At 36.7% G+C, this 21432-nt stretch overlaps 1 protein-coding gene across 1 annotated transcript; it reads right to left on the minus strand.

Moving 5' to 3' along the window:
• Positions 1–5483: 5483 nt before the first annotated feature.
• On the minus strand, positions 5484–9647 carry LOC130969617 (uncharacterized). The gene is made up of 4 exons (XM_057895422.1): positions 9180–9647; positions 8063–8847; positions 7844–7942; positions 5484–5724 (listed from the first exon to the last, which is right to left on the minus strand). The coding sequence occupies exons 1-3, from the start codon at positions 9250–9252 to the stop codon at positions 7850–7852; spliced, it is 951 nt and encodes a 316-aa protein (XP_057751405.1). The 5' UTR covers positions 9253–9647; the 3' UTR covers positions 5484–5724; positions 7844–7849.
• Between the last annotated feature and the right edge of the window lie 11785 nt (positions 9648–21432).

A 21432-nucleotide genomic window follows, 5' to 3' on the forward strand; every position in this document is an offset into this window, starting at 1 on the left:
AATTTTACTATTGTATTAGACATCTTTGGTCTCAGTTTTATTCTATTGTTCATCTTAGGAGACTATTAATCATGTTTGGGGTCTGGCCATTCGGCCATGCCTGGACCATCACTTATGTATTTTCAACGGTGGAGTTTCTACACACCATAGATTAAGGGTGTGGAGCTCTGCTGTACCTCCAGTTTTAATGCAATTACTACTATTTTCTATTCAATTCAGCTTATTCTTATTCTAAGATATTTGTTGCACTTCAACCTGATGGATGTGATGAACCGTGACACTCATCATCATTCTCACCTATTAACGCGTGCTTGACAACCACTTCCGTTCTACCTTAGACCGGGCGCATATCTCTTGGATACCTTAATCAGAATCTTTGTGGTAGAAGCTAGAATTGATGGCGGCATTCATGAGAATCCGGAAAGTCTAAACCTTGTCTGTGGTATTCCGAGTAGGATTCAAGGATTGAATGACTGTGACGAGCTTCAAACTCGCGATTGTTGGGCGTGATGACAAACGCAAAAGAATCAATGGATTCTATTCCGACATGATCGAGAACCGACAGATGATTAGCAGTGCTTTGACTAGAGCATTTGGACCTTTTTCACTAAGAGGGTGGGATGTAGCCATTGACAACGTTGATGCCCTACATACAGCTTGGCATGGAAAGGAGTAAGAAGGATTGGATGAAAGCAGTAGGAAAGCAGAGATTCAAAAGGAACACAGCATCTCCATACACTTATCTGAAATTCCTACCAATGATTTACATAAGTATTTCTATCTTTATTTTCTGTTTATTTATTATTATTATTCGAAAACTCCATAACCATTTATTATCTGCCTAACTGAGATTTACAAGATGACCATAGCTTGCTTCATACCAACAATCTCCGTGGGATTCGACCCTTACTCACGTAAGGTATTACTTGGACGACCCAATGCACTTGCTAGTTAGTTGTGTGGATTTGTGACAAAGTGTGATTCACGTTTGAGAGCGCTACCAAGTTTATTGGCGCCATTGTTGATGATCACATTTCGTGCACCACTGGGCGTGGCATGCCAGCTACTAGAACCAAGGCAAGATCATGGGCGTGGTACGCCAGCCTCTAGGCATGGCATGTTGGTACAAGTTTCCAGAGAGGATGAAGGAGGCCAAACACATGGGCGTGCTACTTGGTGTTGAGGGCGTGGCACGCCATCCACTATTCCTCACTTGGATGTGCCACTTGAACCCCAGGCGTGGCACGCCAGTGTCATTTAGGAAGAAAAAGCCATTGGGGCGTGCCACTTAAGTTCGTGGCGTGGCACGCCAAATAGAATAATTACTTACTTACAAAGTGCGTGGCACGCCAGACCCTGGGCATGCCACACTAGTTCAAGTCTCCAGAGGCAAGAAGAATAGGAGAAAGGCTAGGGCGTGCCACTTAAGCTCGAAGGCGTGGCACGCCAGAATACATGGGTATTAAAAGACACTGGGCGTGCCACTTGAGCTCGAAGGTGTGGCATGCCAGGGATGTTATTAAAGAAGAGCGTGCCACTTGAGGGACTGGGCGTGGCACGCCAAGCCAGAATTGGAGGAGCACGTGGCACGCCACTGAAGCGGCAGCCACACGCCAGCTGGGAAGTCACGCTTATTGAGTTTTTTTTCCTTCCAAATTGTAATTTTCCTTTTCACTTCTGTAATTTTTTTATTTTGAGAGCTAGGAGTAGTATAAATAGCCCCAAGAAGTACTGAAAAGGGGGTTAAGCAGTTAGAAAGCTAAGTTTTAGATCCACTTTTACACTTCATCATCTTCTTTACTTTTGAGTACTTTTCTTTGAGCTTTGGGTAGCTAAATTCCCTCTCATTGAGAGAGGGAGCTCTGTTGTACTTGATGGATTAATGATAGTGAAATTCTTCTTCTCTTCATCTTCTCTTTGATTTGCTAGAAGGAATTTCGTTTTCCATGCTTAGTGTTCAATTGTCTTGGAAAAGAGATTGAATGCAAAAATGGGTTTCATGGGAACCTTGGAAAAGGAAACATGAAACCATGCTTGAAATCCCTTCTCACACTTGAGTAGGATTTGGGTTTTGGTGTTTGGATATTGTGACATATAATCCCCCCTCTACTTGGACCTATGATGATGTGTGGTATAATCAGGAACCAAGCATATCTCTCTTCATGAACAATTGGACCAAGGAATTGGCTATTGATCAAGATCTGAGAGATTGAGTCACCAAGGGATTGGGGCTCAATCAATCATGATTGCCAAGAGGTCAATGAGTTGCATGATTGAAGAGGATATAAGCTGGAATTGATCCAAAGAGACAACATCTCCTGATCTCAATGAATTTTACCATTCTTATCTACCACTTTCTTTATGGCTTGCTTTTACATTCTACAATTCCCCATTCCCATTTACAATTAATTCATTTATGATTCTGCACATTACATTCTGCCATTTCTATTTACGCACTTTATTGCTTTCCCTTACAGTTTAACTGTTTACATTTCTGCCATTTATAATTCTGCAATCACAATCTATCTGTCCCCCTTGACTAATTCATCAATTGATTAAAACTGTTCAAATTTACCAATCTCTGTAGATACGATCCCACTCCACTGTGGGTTATTACTTGACGATAATTTTGGTGCGCTTGCCAAAAGAGTGGATTCATAATAAAAAAATTTTATGGATTTCATTAGGTGATAAGTTTAGGTTAACTAAGGATTCAGATTTTATTCCACTTGACCAAATACAATCCTACCTTGACGCTAACCCCATTACAACCCTTAAAAGACCTCTTGATATGTGTATTGGTGCATTAAATTTTTGTTGATTGTTAGATGAAGAGCAAGCCTTAGAAAGCAAGATTAGTAGAGAATTGAGAGAATCAAACCTCAAACACATGAGCGATTAGAGTGTATACACTTCCGGTGAGGGTTCGATGCTCGATTCTTTGTTCCCAGCTTTCATGGGCTATCTTCTTCTTGCAAGTCTATTTGTACTTCATTTTTTTATGATTTGAATTAGTGAAATCCAGTTCATATTTGTTCTTGAAAGGTTTATTTACTTTTCACCAAGTAGGTAAAAGCATTTTGCATTTAGCTGCATTCATACAAATAGGTTGTATTTCATATATCCTACCATTTTGCCTTCACTCTTTATAGCTTCTCTTGAGCTTAGCATGAGGACATGCTAATATTTAAGTGTGGGGAGATTGATAAACCGCTATTTTACGGTTTATCTTGTGGTTAATTCAGTAGATTTTACCCATTATTCTCACACTTATTAATAGAATTTGCATGTTTTACATTTTCCTTCCTAATTTTGTGCTATGATTGAAAACATGCTTCTTTGGCCTTAAATATGCTACTTATAATTCTCTCTTATTACCATTCGATGTCGTAATATGTATGCTGAGTGTTTTTAGGGTTTATAGGGAATGAAGGGCTTAGAGGATGGAAAGGAAGCATGCAAAAGTGGAAGGAATATAAGAAATTGAAGGAATTGCTAAGCTGTCAGCCCTGACCTCTTCGTACTAAATCAGACATAACTTGAGCTATAGAGATCCGAATGAGGTGGTTCCAATTGCGTTGGAAAGCTAACATTTGGGGCTTCGAAATAATATACAATTTGTTATAGTTGCTTTGCTGTTAGGTGACGCGTACGTGTGGATAGTGTGGCAGACAAGCGACGCGTACGCGTGGGCGACGCGTACGTGTACGCGTGACGGAGCCATGTGTTGTACGTATCAGAAATCGCTGGCAATTTCTGAGCTGTTTTTAGCGCAGTTTCAAACCTAAAAACACTGATTAGAGACTGCAGAGTGAAGGAATCAATCATAGAATTCATTATTCACAAATTTCGGTTTTAGATGTAGTTTCTAGAGAGAGAGGAGCTCTAGGTTTTAGGTCTTAGTTTTATTCCTTTCCAATTTCTGAATTCTATCTTATTCCAATTTAGTTTCTCTTCTACTTTCATTTGTTCTAGCATTCTAGTTTATTTATTTTCCTTGTTGATTACTTTATGTTGCCAATTTAGTTTATGAATGTTTGATGTTGGATTCAATTTCCATATTAATGCAATTTATGTTTTCTATGGTTATCGTTGGTTTCCTTAATTTGTGTTATTGATGCTTGCAATTGGTTGTTTAAAGTTAATATTCCTTGTTACTCTTCTATGTTTTTATGTTATGCCTTCCAAGTGTTTGAAAAAATGCTTTGTTGGATGCTAGAGTAGATTTTTCTCTTCTTGGCCTTGGCTGAGTAATTGGTGACACTTGAGTTATCAAACTCCTTTGTTGATTGATAATTAGAAGTTGCTAATTGATTTGAATTCCACTAACTCTAATCTTTCCTTAGGAGTTGACTAGAACTTGAGGAATCAAATTGATTTGTCCACTTGACTTTCCTTCAGAATTAGAGGGTTAACTAAGTGGGAGCAATGGATAATTGATGTCACAATTGAGGAAGATAACGAGGATAGGACTTCTCGTTCTCATACCTTGTCAAGAGCTTTTATAGTTGTTATTTTATCTCCTTTGCAATTTACTTTTCTTGTCTCTTAATCCAAAACCCCAAAATATACAACTCATAACCAATAACAATAACACTTCCCTGCAATTCCTTTAAGAGACAACCTGAGGTTTGAATACTTCGGTTATTATTTTTAGGGGTTTGTTACTTGTGACAAACAAATTTTTGTCTGAAAAGATTCTTTGTTGGTTTAGAAACTATACTAGCAACGAGATTTCAATTGTAAAATTCTATACCATCAAAAATCCGTTCATCAATTTTATTGTTATCATTGCCAATAATAGCACCCATTGCAAACACAACCATTATCGATTAACAGGTAGACTGACCTCGCACTTTCTGGCCACTGGCCAACCGTTGCTACACAATGGATCCCAGCCAACAGACCAACCGTTTGACCCAGAGCAAAATCTCTAGCCAACTGTTGATTGACTAACGGCAAACCATATCTACTGACCTTGGCCAACCTGCCAATCATCGCCATGCAATGGACCTTGGTGGACCTACCGAGAGGTCGACCAACACTAGTTGAACGTCATCCAACCACCAACTGGCCAACCCTGTTGACCACCAAGCTCTAGTCGACCACCGTTGGCTTGTTCATTTATAGATCGATCAACAGCCAACCAGTATGTTTTCGACAACGCTTTCTTGAATGACAAACTAACTGATAATGTGTTCATGAAACAACTGTTAGTATATATGTCACCGAGATCTGTTCAAGTGTGTAAACTTCATAAAGTTATTCTTAATTAGTTGATATATTAGATTTGTAAACACATAAATGGATATAAAATTTACGTTTATCTCCCAACTTGTGAGATTCTTAATTGGTTGATATCTTAAGATTTGTAATTTAGTTAAATACATTGCACAAACTTCTCATAAAGAAAGAACTAATAACTTCATATTTAACCCAAAAAAAGAAAATGAAATTTGCAAAGTTGTGAAGATTCGAGTATATAGAGCTAACCGAAACTGTTTCTAAGCACAATTATCACGACACTTATATGAAAACGTCATATGAAGTATATACGGACCATATAGTGGGGCTAGTTGCCCAATATTTATTCTTATTAGTTTTGTGAAAATTTTAAAAAAGGCAAGCTAAATCAGATTAAACTATCTCAATTTTTCTCAATGAAGTCTCAAGTCTTCACATGTTTGACCATAAGATGAGATCCGCGTGCTTGTGTTTCTGCAACTGCAAGAGAAGCAAAAGGCACATGATGTTAACTAAAACTCAATTTGCATTACCTTTAAATATTAATACTAACAATAGTATTAATACTAACAATAGTATATCAATAAATCTAACGACACCATTGTGTGAGCAAATGAACAGCATGCAAGCAAGCAAGGAATATACAGTGTATACACATTGAATAGTTAACCAGGTTTATGTAAAAGAAATTCAATAATTGTAGTCTCATTGTCGGTGATTTGAGTATAAGATAACAATAAACGGGTGATTTCTTCCTAACCTCTTCAGCATAGAAGCATTTTGAGCGCTATAAATTACTAAGGACTAATGAATTAAAAACTAATATAGCTTGCTAATAATCTAATATAAAGTTGAGCCCACAAGGCAACTAGTAATGGAAACTAACTTATTCATACACGTATCGTGCACACATTCCATCTGTATTTCTCCATAAGGTTGTGCTTGTGAGTTGAAGTTTTGAAAGAGAAAGGAGGAAAGAGAAGAGTTGGAAGAGTAAAATAGACCTCAACAGGCTCAACTCAATAACTCACATAATGGTGCATTTGTTAGCTTTGCTTTGGAGAGGGAAGAAGGGGGGAGAATCGGGTTTGAAGAGTGCTTTCAAGCCTGTTTTACCCTTTTAATCCCAAATAAACACCCAAATTTGTTGCCAAGGAATTTTAGATCAAACACTTTGGTTCCTAACAAATTTTTATTCTCTAGAAGTCCTCGAAAGTTACTCCAATCGAAAAAATTAAAAATTTATTTGGGACCAAAGTGTCCGATCTGAAATTCCTTGATGACCAATTTGAGTATTTACTCCTTTAAGCCACTTCTCTCCCCTCTATTTCCCTCTAAAAGTGAAACTCACAAACACAACCTAAGAAGTCCAAACTACAACGTCAAATAACCAAATACCAGAAAAAGCATGAGGTATATGTCATTTTTAACGCTGCAGTCAAGCAACTCGAGATTTATAGTCCAATATCAAAGAAATAGCAAATTTTTATCTTTATCGGGTAAACTGTTAAATTAAAATCCTTGACAAAGATGAACAATAAAAACCAATAAGATAGCCATAAAAATTTGAGTAAATAGAAGTGGTTCTAAAGTTACAAACATGGGATACTTTCCATGCTTTCTCCTCTACTAAGAACATAACTGAAGCTAAAGTATAGCAGACTGAAACAACCTCTTCAATTTCATGAAAACCAAAAACAAGGAATGAAAACACAAAATTAACACACAAGCAGCACCATCTAAGGAATGAGCTACAAGTGCATCCTGAAGCTGCCTTGCCAGTTAGCACAAATTCAGCAGCACATTAAAAAGTACTAATCAAGTGTCAGAACCTCCCTGATTTTGGAAAGTAATGGGAATTGGCAGCAGAGATTCATTGCTTGTTTCCAGCTTTCCACCTAGCGGACAAGGTATATTTGGAAGGGGGTGGTGAAAGATAATAAATGATACTGCTCTGACACTACGAGCATTTTCCCTTGTGACAGAGTTTATTTAGAAAGAGTATCCTTTTAAAAAATAAAAAAAGAGAATGGCATGTGAACAAGGATGAAATAGAGGCATGTACTGAGAGGATGATTTTCTGAAATAGATTCGGTTAGAGGTGGAATTATGGGTGGTGGGGGTGGGAGAGTGCTAAGGAAAGCATCTCAGAAGGTTTAAATACAGAATTAGACAAGGAGAGGACCGAGTCTCTCAGACACTCTGCAAGAGAATTCATCCAACTTTATCAATATTATCAATATACAAAAGTGTGGAGGTCCATACCACATTCATGACCGATATCAGTTGCAAGGACATGAAGAAAAAAGAATGGATCATTGAGACCCCAACTATGCATAATTTAATGCAATCACCGAAAGTAAAGTGTTTTTTTTTTTAAATGAAAAAAAAAAAGAATAAGGCAAAAGAAAATCTTAAACTATGTTGAAAGCAATGCTCAGAATTGTTTTATGAATTCAGCAGTGAAATCAAATTTATAACATAAGTAGATCTTTATTCAACATTTTCAAAATCAATCATTTGTCAAGTTATTTTTTATGTTGGCAGGGAATTCAAACTTCAACTGAATGTAATTTTACAAGATAAAAGAATTCCTAACCTGTACTTATCTCTCTGTGCCGGACAGAACTTCAAATAGTCCACAGCAATTCAACCAGGATGTCTTTTGGACCATTCGTGGAGCTGATGCTGCCAGAGGCTGCATATCAAATCACATATGAAAGCAGAAAATTTATAACAATTTTCAGCTAAAAGAATTACAAAGCATGAGTTAGATAGATTAACACACACGTAAATGGAAAAAGAGACGTCGAAAAACCTGATTTTCAGAGCATTCTGGAGTCTCAGAATCTCTAACATCTGTTTCATTTGTGGACTTGGGTAAAGGAATAGAAACAGCTGGTGATAATAACACTTCATTGTTGAATTCCTTTGGTTTAGGTTCCTCGAAAGTTGATGTTCTATTGTCCTCTTTTCTCTTCATACCAAATTCTGTTGCTCCTACTTGAGAGACTACCAGTTTTTCTTGTAGTGCATTTCCATTACCACTGCTTTTCACCTCAGATAAAGCACCTGCTGCCTTATCCGAACAAATAGAAGATTCCACAACCGAATTATCAGCCACGCAAGCTGGTGCATCTTCAGCCATAGATGTCATTTTGGCATGTGAAGAATCAATTGATTCAACCAACTCATCATATTTAACTGTCTCTTTTATTGAACTATCTCTATCATCCCTCAAATTCTTTTCACTAGCGGCTTCACCGTTTGAACTGCTACCGCCTTTCTCATAATCTAATTCCTTTGTTGACTTAGCTTCCACATCATTTCCATCGCCAATCACGCGTTCCTCCTCAGCCTTCAACTCCGTCTCTGTCGCAAAACCGAATTCGTCCTTTCGTCCTACAGTTTCATCAATCATAACATCACGAGTAGGAACTACTTCCGCGGATGGTAGAGCAGCTGACAGGTTTGCCTCCACCACCTCTGCCGCCTCCTCATTCCCTTCTTTGAATGGCTGCTGATGGTCATCGTCGTGGTCGCAATACGCCGGCGAGCCACCATCACTTCCTTTATCATCTTGAACCTTCGACTCATCAATCCCTAAAAGTTCGCCATTGAATCATTCAAATTTTCCATACTATGCAACAATCAATTAACCAACCAACCGAATTAACAAACCCTCAAACACAATCAATCTAACAATCATTACGTTATCCAAAGGTAAATTTAATTTACTAATTACATAATTAGTGCAAGGTAATCTCAGTTCAATGTTAATCCCAAATTGACCAAAACTAACCACAAAAAATAAATAAATAAAAGTATAAAACTAAAATTAAAGAAAAAAAAGAGTGGGATAATTGAAAATGAAGCATGAATGCATATACATACATAGATAAAGATGCGCGAGTAGTAGAGTAGAGAAAAGTTACCTTGAAGGTTGTTGGTGGTTTCTTTTTCCTTCTTTTTCTTAGCAGCCTTCCTCTTCTTGGCACCTGATGGCATGATTGAAGCAGAAAGGCCCACAACACAAATAATAGTGCGCTCTTTCTGCTGTTGTTGCTGATGTTAGAGTCCCTTTTTTTGTATTAAGAGTGATAAAGGACAAAGTAGTACTAGTACTGTTGCAGAACCCTACCAAGGTAGCTGCAAAGAAAGGAAGCAAGAAAGTAGATAGAGGGTGAGGGAAGAGAGAGAGAGAGAGAGAGAGAGAAAAATCTTCTTGCTATGGAAATAATAGTAGTTATATTATTAGGTGATAATGGCTCCGCGTGAAATCATTATCCTCCGTTGATCACTCCCTTATTACACTTGGTTCTCTCTTGTGCAACCTAATAGGCTAATACTCAACTGTATAAAGTATAAGGACTAAGGACTAAAAGGAGTTGTGTTTGTGGTTATCGCTTATGGGTTGATTCTGCATTGTTATGACCTACTTTCCATTTCAAGTATGTACTCATCTTAGGTCCAGTGAATATATACACACTATCTAATATATCAGATGAGAACTAATTTTTGTAGACGAGATTCTTACTTTTTTTTGTATAAAATCTTTATGTAATTACAACGAATTAGTCATATTTTTATTATTAAAATTTGAAAGATAATTTTATTTACTTTGACTAAAAAGCAATATATGAACTTCGCCATAAAAACTTTAATAATTAATAAATAGAATATGATCTATAAAACACTGAATACGACACGATATGAAACATATTGACATATGAATTTAAAATTTTTATAAAACAGAAAACATATATATATAAAATATAAAGTATTTTTAGAGAAAGTATAATGATATTTTATTAATATTAAAATAAATTAATTTTTTAATATTTTAAATATTTTTTAATTATATAAAGTATTTAAAAGATTTTTTGTTTTAATAATTATTAATATACGTTATTTCTAAATTCATTTAAAAAATACATGTTAAGGATAATGTTGGACACGCTAACATGTGACGGTATTTAGGTGTGTCCAAACGTATATGGAGAATATTTTTTTATTTTTTATTAAAATATGATTGGATATAGAAAACATATTTGTCAGACGAACGTCAATGAGTATCGTGTCTGAAGTATCAGACACGTGGACACGACAAATAAAAAAGTGTCTGTATTTCATAGGATGTGACTAGACAAATTTATAATCAATGCTTAAATTATTATTTTTATAAATATCGTATTTATATTTTCTAAAATTTTAAAATATGTATATCTAAATAATATTATTTCTTTTATAAGACCTCTAATCATAATTAATTTAAGAAAGAGAATAAGTAAAATTTATTAGTTAAATTTTTTATTTTGAATGAAGATAATTTACCACAATAGAAATAGAAACAAGTTTAACCTAAACGTAATATAAACTAATAAACTATACCGTAGGAATGTAAAAAATTTATAGATATTTGTGGAGATTATCCACGATACAAAGACTAATAGGGATCCACAAAATCACTATTGAAACGGAGACATGCTCTTGTAAATAAAGAGACACTTTTAAAATCGGTTATTTTTTTAAAATCCAAAATATTTTTCTTTCTTATAAAATCTTAAAAGTTTTCCTAGACAATATGAATGAACAACCTGTTCCAAGCATAGGTTTATTAAATCTATGATGAACCAATTGATTTTTCATACTTTACTAAACCACAAACCAATCACGGCCTACGCCCCCATCACGTAATCAATCACGGCATCCGACCTCTCACATAATCAATCATGGCCTCAAACCCAAACAACTCAATCAATATCTAATTCACCACAATCTGACCAATTTCAGTCACAAACACAAGTAATGAGATTCAAACCCAATCAAGAATAGTTACAGCAAGTATAGCAATTAGCAGTTAAACAAAATTATTCACATTGGCAAACCAATTACAATATGCACACCCAAACAATGTCACATAGTTGGATATGATGAATGCCTGTTTTAACTGGCAGTGAGATCTCACTTGTCGGTTATCTTGCCAAACCTGACACATCTCCCAGAGATGACCCTTCCGTTCACGTATGTCATATGCGCTTTGCGGATTTGGTGCCTGAATTCACTCTTGTGGTATGCAAAGGGATGCAAGTAGGATCCACATCAATTACTCGCATATGAATGTAGGCGGGATACCACATCAATCTGCCCCCACACCGACGCCACTATCTGGACAAGCGGGATCCCACATCAACCTGCCTTGCCAGGTGCATAGCTAATTACGAAGACAGCCCTAACAGAATGATGAATCCATATTTGACGATATATTTTAGTTTGATTTGAGTGGATTTCATGACATAAACCTACATTTATTCATCTAAGTAGCATGCTTTTAAGATTTCTTCCTAAATTGTATTTGAAAGTGAAAACATGCTCTTTATGCTTAATTTAGTCAATTTTATTCATTTTAATCCCATTTGGTGCCTTGATGTATTTGTTAAGTGATTTTCAGGTTTCCAAGGCAAGTATGGGTTGAAGAAGTGAGGAAAAGAGTATGCAAAAGGGAAGAATTCAAGAAATGAAGGATTTGGAAAGCTGTCAACCCTGACCTCTCTGTACTAAATTGGTCATAACTTGAGTTACAGAGGTCCAAATGAGGCAGTTTCAGCGGTATTGGAAAGCTAACTTCTGGGGCTTCAAAATGATATGCAATTTGCTATAGTGGACATAAGTCTAAGTATGCGTACACACAGGTACTTGTGCGTACGCACAAGTCGGGATTCAGCATGTGTGCAGACGCACACGTCTGTGCGTCCACACATGTCCCTGCACGTGACCTCATTAATTGCAACTCGCTGGCAGCGATTTCTGGGCTCCCAAAACCCCAATCAAACTCATTTTTTGAAGCTATTTATGGCCAAAGTGAAGATGAATGAAGGGGGGCAATTAGGTTTAGCTTTTATCATGTTTTAGTGTAGTTCTCTAGAGAGAGAAGCTCCTCCCTCTCTCTAGAATTAGGGTTCTTTAGTTTAATTTCTTGTAATTTCTACTTTTAATTCTTGTTTTTATTTACTTTTCCTTGTCATTTTTTGTTATTGCATCTTTGTTCTTCTTCATTTTCTTTGTTATTTCCTTTATCTTGTCATTTTTATGTTTATGGATACTCTTTATTAATTTTATTTTCAATTAATGGAATTTATATTTTATGCTCATTTAATGCTTCATTTAGTTGTTGTTATTATTTTCTCGCTTTTGGTAGTTAGCTTTTATTTTTAATGCAATTTAATGTTATTTTATTTTCATGCATACCAAGTGTTTGATAAAATGCTTGGCTTAGTTTCTACTTAGTTTTTCTTCACTCTTGGCTTGAAATTGTTGGTTTTGGTGATCCTTGAGTCATTGATGTCCATTTTTGTTTGATACATTAGAGTAGTTAGTTGATTTGGTCTCCCTTGACTCTATGTGACCTAGTAGTGTTGACATAGGACTTAGGGATTGAAATCAACTATGCCTACATGACTTATCTTTGATGTAAAGTTGACTAAGTAGGATTAACTCTTCATAATCATCATGTGTTTGTGGTCATTGGTTAGGATAGGTAACCTTAGCTCTCAATTACATGCCAAGATGTTTTCTTATATTTGAAGTTTCCTTTCCTTGCATTTAATTGCTTTGACCTTTATTGCTTTTCATTTAATTTCTTGCATGTTTACTTTTCACACTCTTGGTTGAGAAATTGGGTGTTTTGGTGGAATTGAGTTGTGAATGTCCATTCCGTATTGTGTGAGAATAGTTAATTGGTTTGGTTTCCATTGATACTAGTCTTTCACTAAGTAATTAGTGAGTTGACTAGGACTTATGGATTGAGATTAATTACGCTCTTTTGACTAATTCTCAAGGAGGATTGACTAATTTGGATTGATTCCACACAATTGCTATGTTTGTGGTCCATAATTAGGATAGAAATCTTTGATTACCCAATTCTCACCAAGAGTTGCCATTTACATTCCTTGCATGTTTATTTGCTTCCTTGCTATTTACATTTCTTGCTTTCTTGCTTTCCCAATTCCCCATGCTCTCTCTCATAGCCAATAAATGTACATTTAATTGCAACTCCTAGGGAGAATGACTCGAGGTTGAAGTACTCTCGATCTCAGTTATTATAATTTGAATTTAAAATATTTGATGTGAGAATTCATTGTTGGTTTAGACTATGCTACTAACGAAGTGATTCTTGTTTTGATTGATTCTAAATCAACATGAATTCTCATCTTGTCACAGCTGCATCGGGATCCCACATCAACCAACTCAGCATGTTAGTGCTTCTGCAGGGATCCCACATCAACCTGCTTGCCAAGTGTATAGCGAATTACAAAGGCAGCCCTAACAACACCTTCAGGGTCCCACATCAACAGACTTAGCATGTTAATGCTTCCCCAAGGATCCCACATCAACCTCCCTGGCCTTAACGCTTAGCAACTTATCAAAAATCTCAATAATATCCACAATCAATCAGGCTCAAATCATAATCAAAATCATTCTTGGCCCATTTACTTTCAATAACAAATGTATTCAGTTCACATCTTGCAAAGAATCACTTTTCTTTAAAAATCAATTTCCTTTCAAAAACAAAACTGCTTTTGGTAACATTCTCCGAAAACTCTAAACAACTTCAAAATCATATCAAATGGTAATTCTCTTTGGAAAGACTCAAAATGCTTCACCTTAAAATCATTCGTTTAACTACTTTAAATCAGAGTTATCAATTAACTACCTTGACAAAGCCTCAAAACTCTAGGGGAGAACAACCAAATTCCTTTTCTTAAGTTCATTAAAATTCTTAAAATTCATAGTTTCTTGATTTGAACAAATCCAGTACAATCCAAATAAAAACCAAATCATTTAGAACTAAAACCAATCCATTTAAACCGAAAACAAATTTCAATTTTATTCCTTAAAATCAATTCCTTAACTTTTCCAAAACGTCACAAAACTACATTATTTAATCAAAGTCCGATTTCTTGTAAATTCACTAAGACTCATCTAAATGAAATTTTTAAGTCCAATTCAAAACATAAGCCCTTTTTATATTTAAATCGTCCTCAAAACATATACTTTCTTAAGTAAATTGAACTCGAAACATAATTATTTTCTTAATAAATCAAGAATCAAATAATACAATTTCTCACATCCAACCTTTTTCTAAATAATATTTCAAACAAAGTCTTAAGTTTCATAACAAAATTTTGGCAGCATCTTCCCTAAAACTTAGACTTTGTCACCCTTTTTGAATCCTAACCAAACCATTTCGCAACCTTTTCCAATGGTTCAAAACCAAATCATTTTCCAATCATTCAACTCATTTCCAAAACTAGTTCAAATCATTTCCAAAAATTCTATAAAACTAACTCAACAATCACTAGTTTAACAAATTCAATCAGTAATTCAATTTGAATAAATAATCATACTCATCCAAATAGCCAAACAATACATAAGACTAATACAATCACTAAAAAGTGTATTTCTCACATCAATATCCATTTATAACAATTCCAAATTATAAAAATTGAGTTTTTGGAAAAACTCCTACCTCGACAAGTCGAGCCCAAAACCAAACGCGTCAAAGAAACCTTTTTTTGGCCAAAAACCAGCAACAACCGAAACCACAGCTCTACTTACCTCCACAACAACAGAATAGCTTAAATTGCAACAGACGGCCCCGATAACTTAATCCTAAAATATTAACATCGCAAAAACCTTAAAACACATAACGGAATACTAACGACAAAGGTTCCGAGACAGAGATACATACTATAATAAAAGAATGAAGCAGCAGCGACCTCTGAACCGGTCCGGTAGTAACCCCAACAACTATCCCAAACAACAGCGGTGACCAGAAGCTCATTGACAGCAATTCTAACAACCATACAGTGACAAATAATCTTCCCTAAATCCAAAAGAACAAAAACTAAACTCAAAACACTTGTCGGCAATAGACCTCAGCTACGACAGCGTCATTTTCTGGCAACAAAAGCTCGGTAACCCACCTCCAACAGCGGCGAAGGAGCATGCGGCGGCAGCGGCTAGACGCGACAGCAATGGCGACGCCATTCGCAACGGTGACGACAACTAGACTCGCGGCTCCACACGGTGGCGACGACTATACGGGTGCCTCCTCTCTCGTTACGAACTCTCTCTTCGACGTCACCCATGGACGAGGGCGGCGACACGGACCCCGCGAGGACGACGACAGACGCAGGGTAGTGGCTTCTTCTCTTTCCTCATGCGCGCGCTCTCTTCTCCCGTTCTGCGTTAGCACCAGCGATGATTATGGCGGGCAGCTAGGCGACGACGACATGAGGGAGGTTGTGGCGAGGCGGCGGCCCTAAGTAGCGCGGCGGCGGCAAGCAGGGCAGTCCCCTTCTCCCTTCTGCACTATGTGTAACAACCCTGATTTTCGAGTACGCGAGATCTTTTCTAAAGGCACGGATTTCTCCGGAAGATCAGTAAAGGGAGCACCTTTTCTATATCAACAAGTATATCTATCCTCATTGTTATTATGTCATCCTTAAGCTATAACCTCCTCTGAGGCAAGCTCGATAATGCAATCGCGAAGAACCTAGTTTTTGAACCGTATCGGTTAGGAGTTTTGATTCGATCTTTCGTAAATTGTCTCGGTTTGACGAACCGGACTCGATTCATGAGAGGAGAGAGATAATAGTATAATATTATTATTATATTAGTATTATAAAATGCTTGAATGATATTATAAGGTTATCTGGTTTGTTTTTGTTAAAAACAGAAAATCGATTTAACCGGGTTTACGGTTTACTGGTGCAGCTTAGCACTAGCACTCTCTGATGACTTTAGCAATGCTAAGGCCTCATTATACATGTTCTATTATCATAATAAATATGTTACTAGTGTCATTTATGCTAGTAACTCAGAAAATAATTTTTAGAGATGTTTTTACAAGTGTTCCGATACATCTAGTTTTAGTAGTTATACACCTGGGATATTTTAATATTATTTTAATCCACCTTCAAGCCAACCAATCACAACTCTCCTTACACCCCCAAGACACTCCAAGGCTGGTCATTTACTCCCTTTGGCCGAAAATGTGAAGAGAGAAAAGAGAGAAACTTTCATGACCCTTTAATCTTCAAAGCTTGATTTCTTCTGAACTAAAACTCAAATCAAAACTCCGATTTCACCAAAATGATCCTCTCTTCTTCATCTACATAACCATGTGACTTATCAAGGCTGGAAATAAGGTGAGATGGCTGTCTCCCTCCCTCTTCAATTCGGTTTTCAAGGAAAACCATGTAAACATGTGTTTTCTTGATGTTTTTCCTTAGGAATCATGCTTAACTTGACTTGAGGGCCAAGAAACGTGAATTTCCAGCAACTCTAAGGTGATATATCTCTTGCTAACATGCTGAGTGAGATTTGGTCAGTTGAGAGTTTTTGGATTTAAAGTTGTTCTTGATGTGATTTAGGAGGAAAAAGTGCTAAAGGACCACCTGAAAGTCTAACTGAATTAGGAGCAGCAAAACCAGGTAGGGTTTGACAAATTTAATCTTGATTGATTGTGTTTGAGTTGTGTGATTATAATATGGTTTGGCTGTGCTTGAAATTGATTGTTTGTATGAGTAATTCTTGTTGAAAGTTTGTTGAAATTTTGATGAAATTTGATGATATTTAAGCTATGAATGTTGTTCTTGAGGGCTGCTGGAAAAACGAAACCCTAAGCTTAAATTGAGGGTCAATTTTTGTTGAAATCATGTAGAAAAGATGGGGTTTTAGTGGCTGCTAATTTATTATGAATTATAGTAAAAATCGGTTGCTGAAAAGACTGAAAAACGGGTAAAAACAGAGAAAGAATTTGAAGAATTTATGAAGAACATGAAGAACACTTTGAGTGTGGTGAAGAACAATGAAGAACACCTTTTTGATTCATAAAAGGGCAAAGAAGTAATTATTTTGGTGTTTGAGGGGTTATTTTGTAATTTCTGAAAGTTAGGGTGGTTAAAGTAGAAATATTAAAAGTTACGGGTGGTAAAAAGTGAATTTTAAAGGTTAAAAGTAAAAGGTAAGTTAATTTTCGAAAATTTAATAATAAAATAATAAATAATAATAAAATATTAAATAATAATATTTAATTAAAAATAATATTTTAATAAAAATAATAAAATAATGCGAAAAAGGCAGTTTTCTGTAAAAACTTTAGAAAGACAACTTTAAGTGCAGAATCTCATAATTACCTTCATAAAACACTTAGGGAGTGGTAAAAACATATTAGTGAGGCAAAGATAAATAAAAGATAAAAAGTTGAGGAAAAGATAAAAATCGAAGAAAAAGTCTGTAAAGTTTTAATGACAGAAAAACAGACAGACATTAGTGAACGAACTAGGGCAACATAGTTAGTCCTTGAGTTGCGACTAGGGTTAGGCATAATATGAAAAGTTAAACTATTTCAGTATAGACTTAATGAACCTATACTTGGGACAAGCTAACTATTCATACCGAAATTTACATAAGCTTTAAATACATACGTTAAGCAGAGAAGTCAGAGCAGAATAAAGTAACACAGAGAACATAGTAACCAGAACAGAGTAAAGAGATACGAAGGGAAAAGAGTAATATGATAAAGAGAAATGGCTTGAGCCAAGTTTTTGTACAAGTGAAAGATGTAAAGTTTGTATCGTATGGTTGAACAAAGAAAGAGAGAGATATTGTATAAGAATATGTAACTGGAGATGAATAATGAGAATGATAACTTATGATGACAATTACACTGATTCTGTTGAGGAAAAGTATTCAGTTTATGAAATTGTTGGCAAGGACGTGGGTATTGTCCCGCTTGCGTATTTATGATTATAAAAGATAATAAAAAGCAGAGGGCCTGTTGAAAGGTCATTTGTTGCTTAAAGCAACCCAAGAGCTTCTGTAGGGAAACTAGGATACCTACAGCAATTTTCCGTTCACAAGAGCTTCTGTAGGGAAACTAGGATACCTACAGCAAGTTTCCGTTCCCAAGAGAATATTTCCTGCGAGTAGAACGCAGAGGCTGTCTCAATAGAGCTGCTAATAATTACATGCGCATTTATTTGAACGGAAAATTGTATCCGGGAAATCGGGAATTCGTGACCGGATAAATGTCGGGAATGCAGGTGCTAACCGACACATGAGCTCATGGCCTGTACTAGGACTAAACATGCATCATTCTTGTCTGCGCATCACTCTCTGTTGCATTCCTTTCTGTGTGTGATCTATTTCTTTGTGTTTGTCTGCTTGTATGCTATTTCTATGTTTTATTTTCTTGTATTCTTTTGTTTGTGTTCTGCTTTCTATTGCCTCTACTTTCTCTTTCTATCTTTACCTTTTGGTTTCTGCTTCGCTATATTCTACTATTTGCCTGCTAATCGACCCCAAATAAATGAATATAACTAATAACCCCGACCCTACTAAGAACTCCCCAGTTCTTACCCCTTCTCTCTCCCTTCCCCTTCAGATGGAAGTAAGAGTACCTTACCGTAGTTCGTTGATGATGGTTCTGCGAAGAGAATCCTGCTCTAGATAGTCTTCTGAGTCTAGGGTGAATATCATTCTTTGATTAAACGTATATACCATGAGACCAGCCAACGTCTGCACCCCGTTCGTATGCGCACTTTAACCTAAATCCTGTGTACGAGACTCCCGTTGTGTGGCTACCTGATGAGGTACCAGAGGGACGTCCTATGGCAATGTCTGATCGTGCAGAGGAATAGCAGATGATGTCCTACCTTTGGTGACATTCACCTGACTTGAGTTTTGAAGACTTAGAACGTACTTTCCCTCGCTTTAGTAGTTTAGAGGGACTAGGCAAGTATAGAGTCTAGGCTAGCCTGGGTGCCAGCTTAGGGACTTCTTGAACAGGTCAGGACCTGGGATGTTGTATATATATATATGTATATAGATATTATTTAGCTATATCTAGGGGTGTTCTAACTAACGGTCTATACTCTAACAAAGGCTGGATAAATGAATGTTTCTAGCTACTCGTGATGTATTTATGTGTGGTTGGTTATAATTAACTTATTTGTTATTACTTGTGAATTGATTATGACTGATTCCGTTTATTAACCCAAATGTTTTCAAAAAAAAAAATATACCTCGCAAATTAACCACGTTTTTAACAACAAATCAGGCTCATATGATAAATAATAGATAATAATTAGGAAGACAAATTGGTAGCGCTCAGTTTCCGGTATGATCTAGACATATTGAAAATTGGGTCGTTACAATTTGGTATCAGAGCAGTTCGTTCCCAATAGAGCCTGGGGAGTGGACTGACTATGCTTCATTGCATACTCTGTTGTGTGTCTCATGCGTATAGGATATCCCAGTGATATATGTTGCATGATTGTTTCTGTGTTTTCATTATGGGAATGTTCACACTTGACTAGAAGTGTTAAGACTGATCACCTTAATAATGATTGTTTGGTGTGAACGGGACCACGATGGGTTCACAGAGACAAGGCGTACGGGAAGGAATTCCTAATGTTAACTACGAGAGGGAACAGGAAACGTTTATGGCTACCATGAACGACGTGGCTAAAGTAGTGCGTGAAGCTGCTGTAGGAGCGGCTAGGGCTGTTGAATGTCTCGGAGTGAGAAATGGGAACGAGAATGAATATGGAGAAGATAATGGAAACGATGAGAATAACTTAGGGCATCCTGAAAGACCTATGACCCTTGCGACCTTTCTGAAGGTTAATCCGCCTAAGTTCAAGGGTACATTCGTTGCGACTGATGCTGATAACTAGTTTCGAGGTATTGAACGATCACTGAGGGCGCAGCATGTTCTGGAAGGACAACACGTGGAGTTTGCTACTTATATGCTCGAGGGAGAAGCTGAGTACTGGTGGCAGGGGATGCAGCGACTGCTACAACAGAATGAAAATAACATTCCTTGGGATATCTTTAGGGACAAATTTTATAAAAAGTATTTTTCGGGAGCAACACGAGATGCTAAGGAGATGGAGCTTATGCAGCTGAGGCAAGGGGGATATGACTGTTGCTGAGTATGCTCGTAATTTCGATGATTTGTGTTGTTTCTCTAAGATCTGTCAAGGGGATCCTGCTGACCTTGAAGAATGGAAGTGCCTGAAGTTTGAAGGAGGCCTTCGTGATGATCTGAGGAGTTCAATAGTTTCGCTGGAGATATGTAATTTTTCCGAATTAGTCAACAAGAGCAAGTTAGTGGAAGAATGTATTAAGAAAGTGACTGTGGCTAAAGTGAGTCGCCAAGGATTTCCACCAAGGCGTCTTAGCAATCATCAGACAGCTGGGAGAAGGGTGCATTTTAAAGCACGTGGCATACGACAGTGTACGAACCTACAAGTTGGTAACATTACTGATCGCCGTATGGGTAAGAATGGAGGTAAAGCAAGGCAAGGTAATGGTAAACGAGCCCATCAGGCTTACATAAACACTGCATGTAAGTAATGCGGAAAAGAGCATGATAACAGCTCTTGCCAGTTTGGATCACCTAACTGCTATGCTTATAGAGAACTTGGACATATTGCCAAGGATTTTCCAAAGGGATTTACTCGAAATCTAGTTAGCACTCAACAACAAGGACGAGTGTTTGCTATCACTATTGACAATGTTGTGCAATCGAACACCCTCATTCAAGGTCAGGTTATGTCAAGAATCGATTTCTAACTGTAGTGTATGATTCAGGTGCATCGCATTCTTTATTTCTCTAATTATTGCTCACGAGTTAGGATTATATTTCCTTAAATTAAATTTTTACTTGATTTTCCATACACCTACATCCCAAAATGCTTTGACCAGTTTAGTGTGCCTGCAAGTACCACTCGCTATTAGGAACAGGACTTTTATACACGATCTAATCTGTTTATCTCCGTCTGGTTTAGAAGTTATTTTAGGATTAGATTGGTTATCAAAGTATCATGTTTTCTTTGATTATTTTAAAAGAACTACTGTTATTCCATCTAATAGTCTATGTACTAAACCATTTTTGTTCCACACCTTATATCTGAATTCTGTAAGAGTTACCTTAGGCGGGAGTGATTGTGAGGGGTACGTTCTGTTAGCGGCTAGCTTGAATGATAGTGAATTGAGCTTAGAACGGACCCAAATGGTGAAAGAATTTCCTGATGTTTTCTTGGACGACATACCTGAGTTTCTTCCTCAGTAAGAGATAAAATTCAGCATTGATCTAGTATTTGGAACCGGACC

The sequence above is a fragment of the Arachis stenosperma genome, chromosome 3 (genome assembly GCF_014773155.1).
Source record: "Arachis stenosperma cultivar V10309 chromosome 3, arast.V10309.gnm1.PFL2, whole genome shotgun sequence".
Classification (NCBI taxonomy): Eukaryota; Viridiplantae; Streptophyta; class Magnoliopsida; order Fabales; family Fabaceae; genus Arachis; species Arachis stenosperma.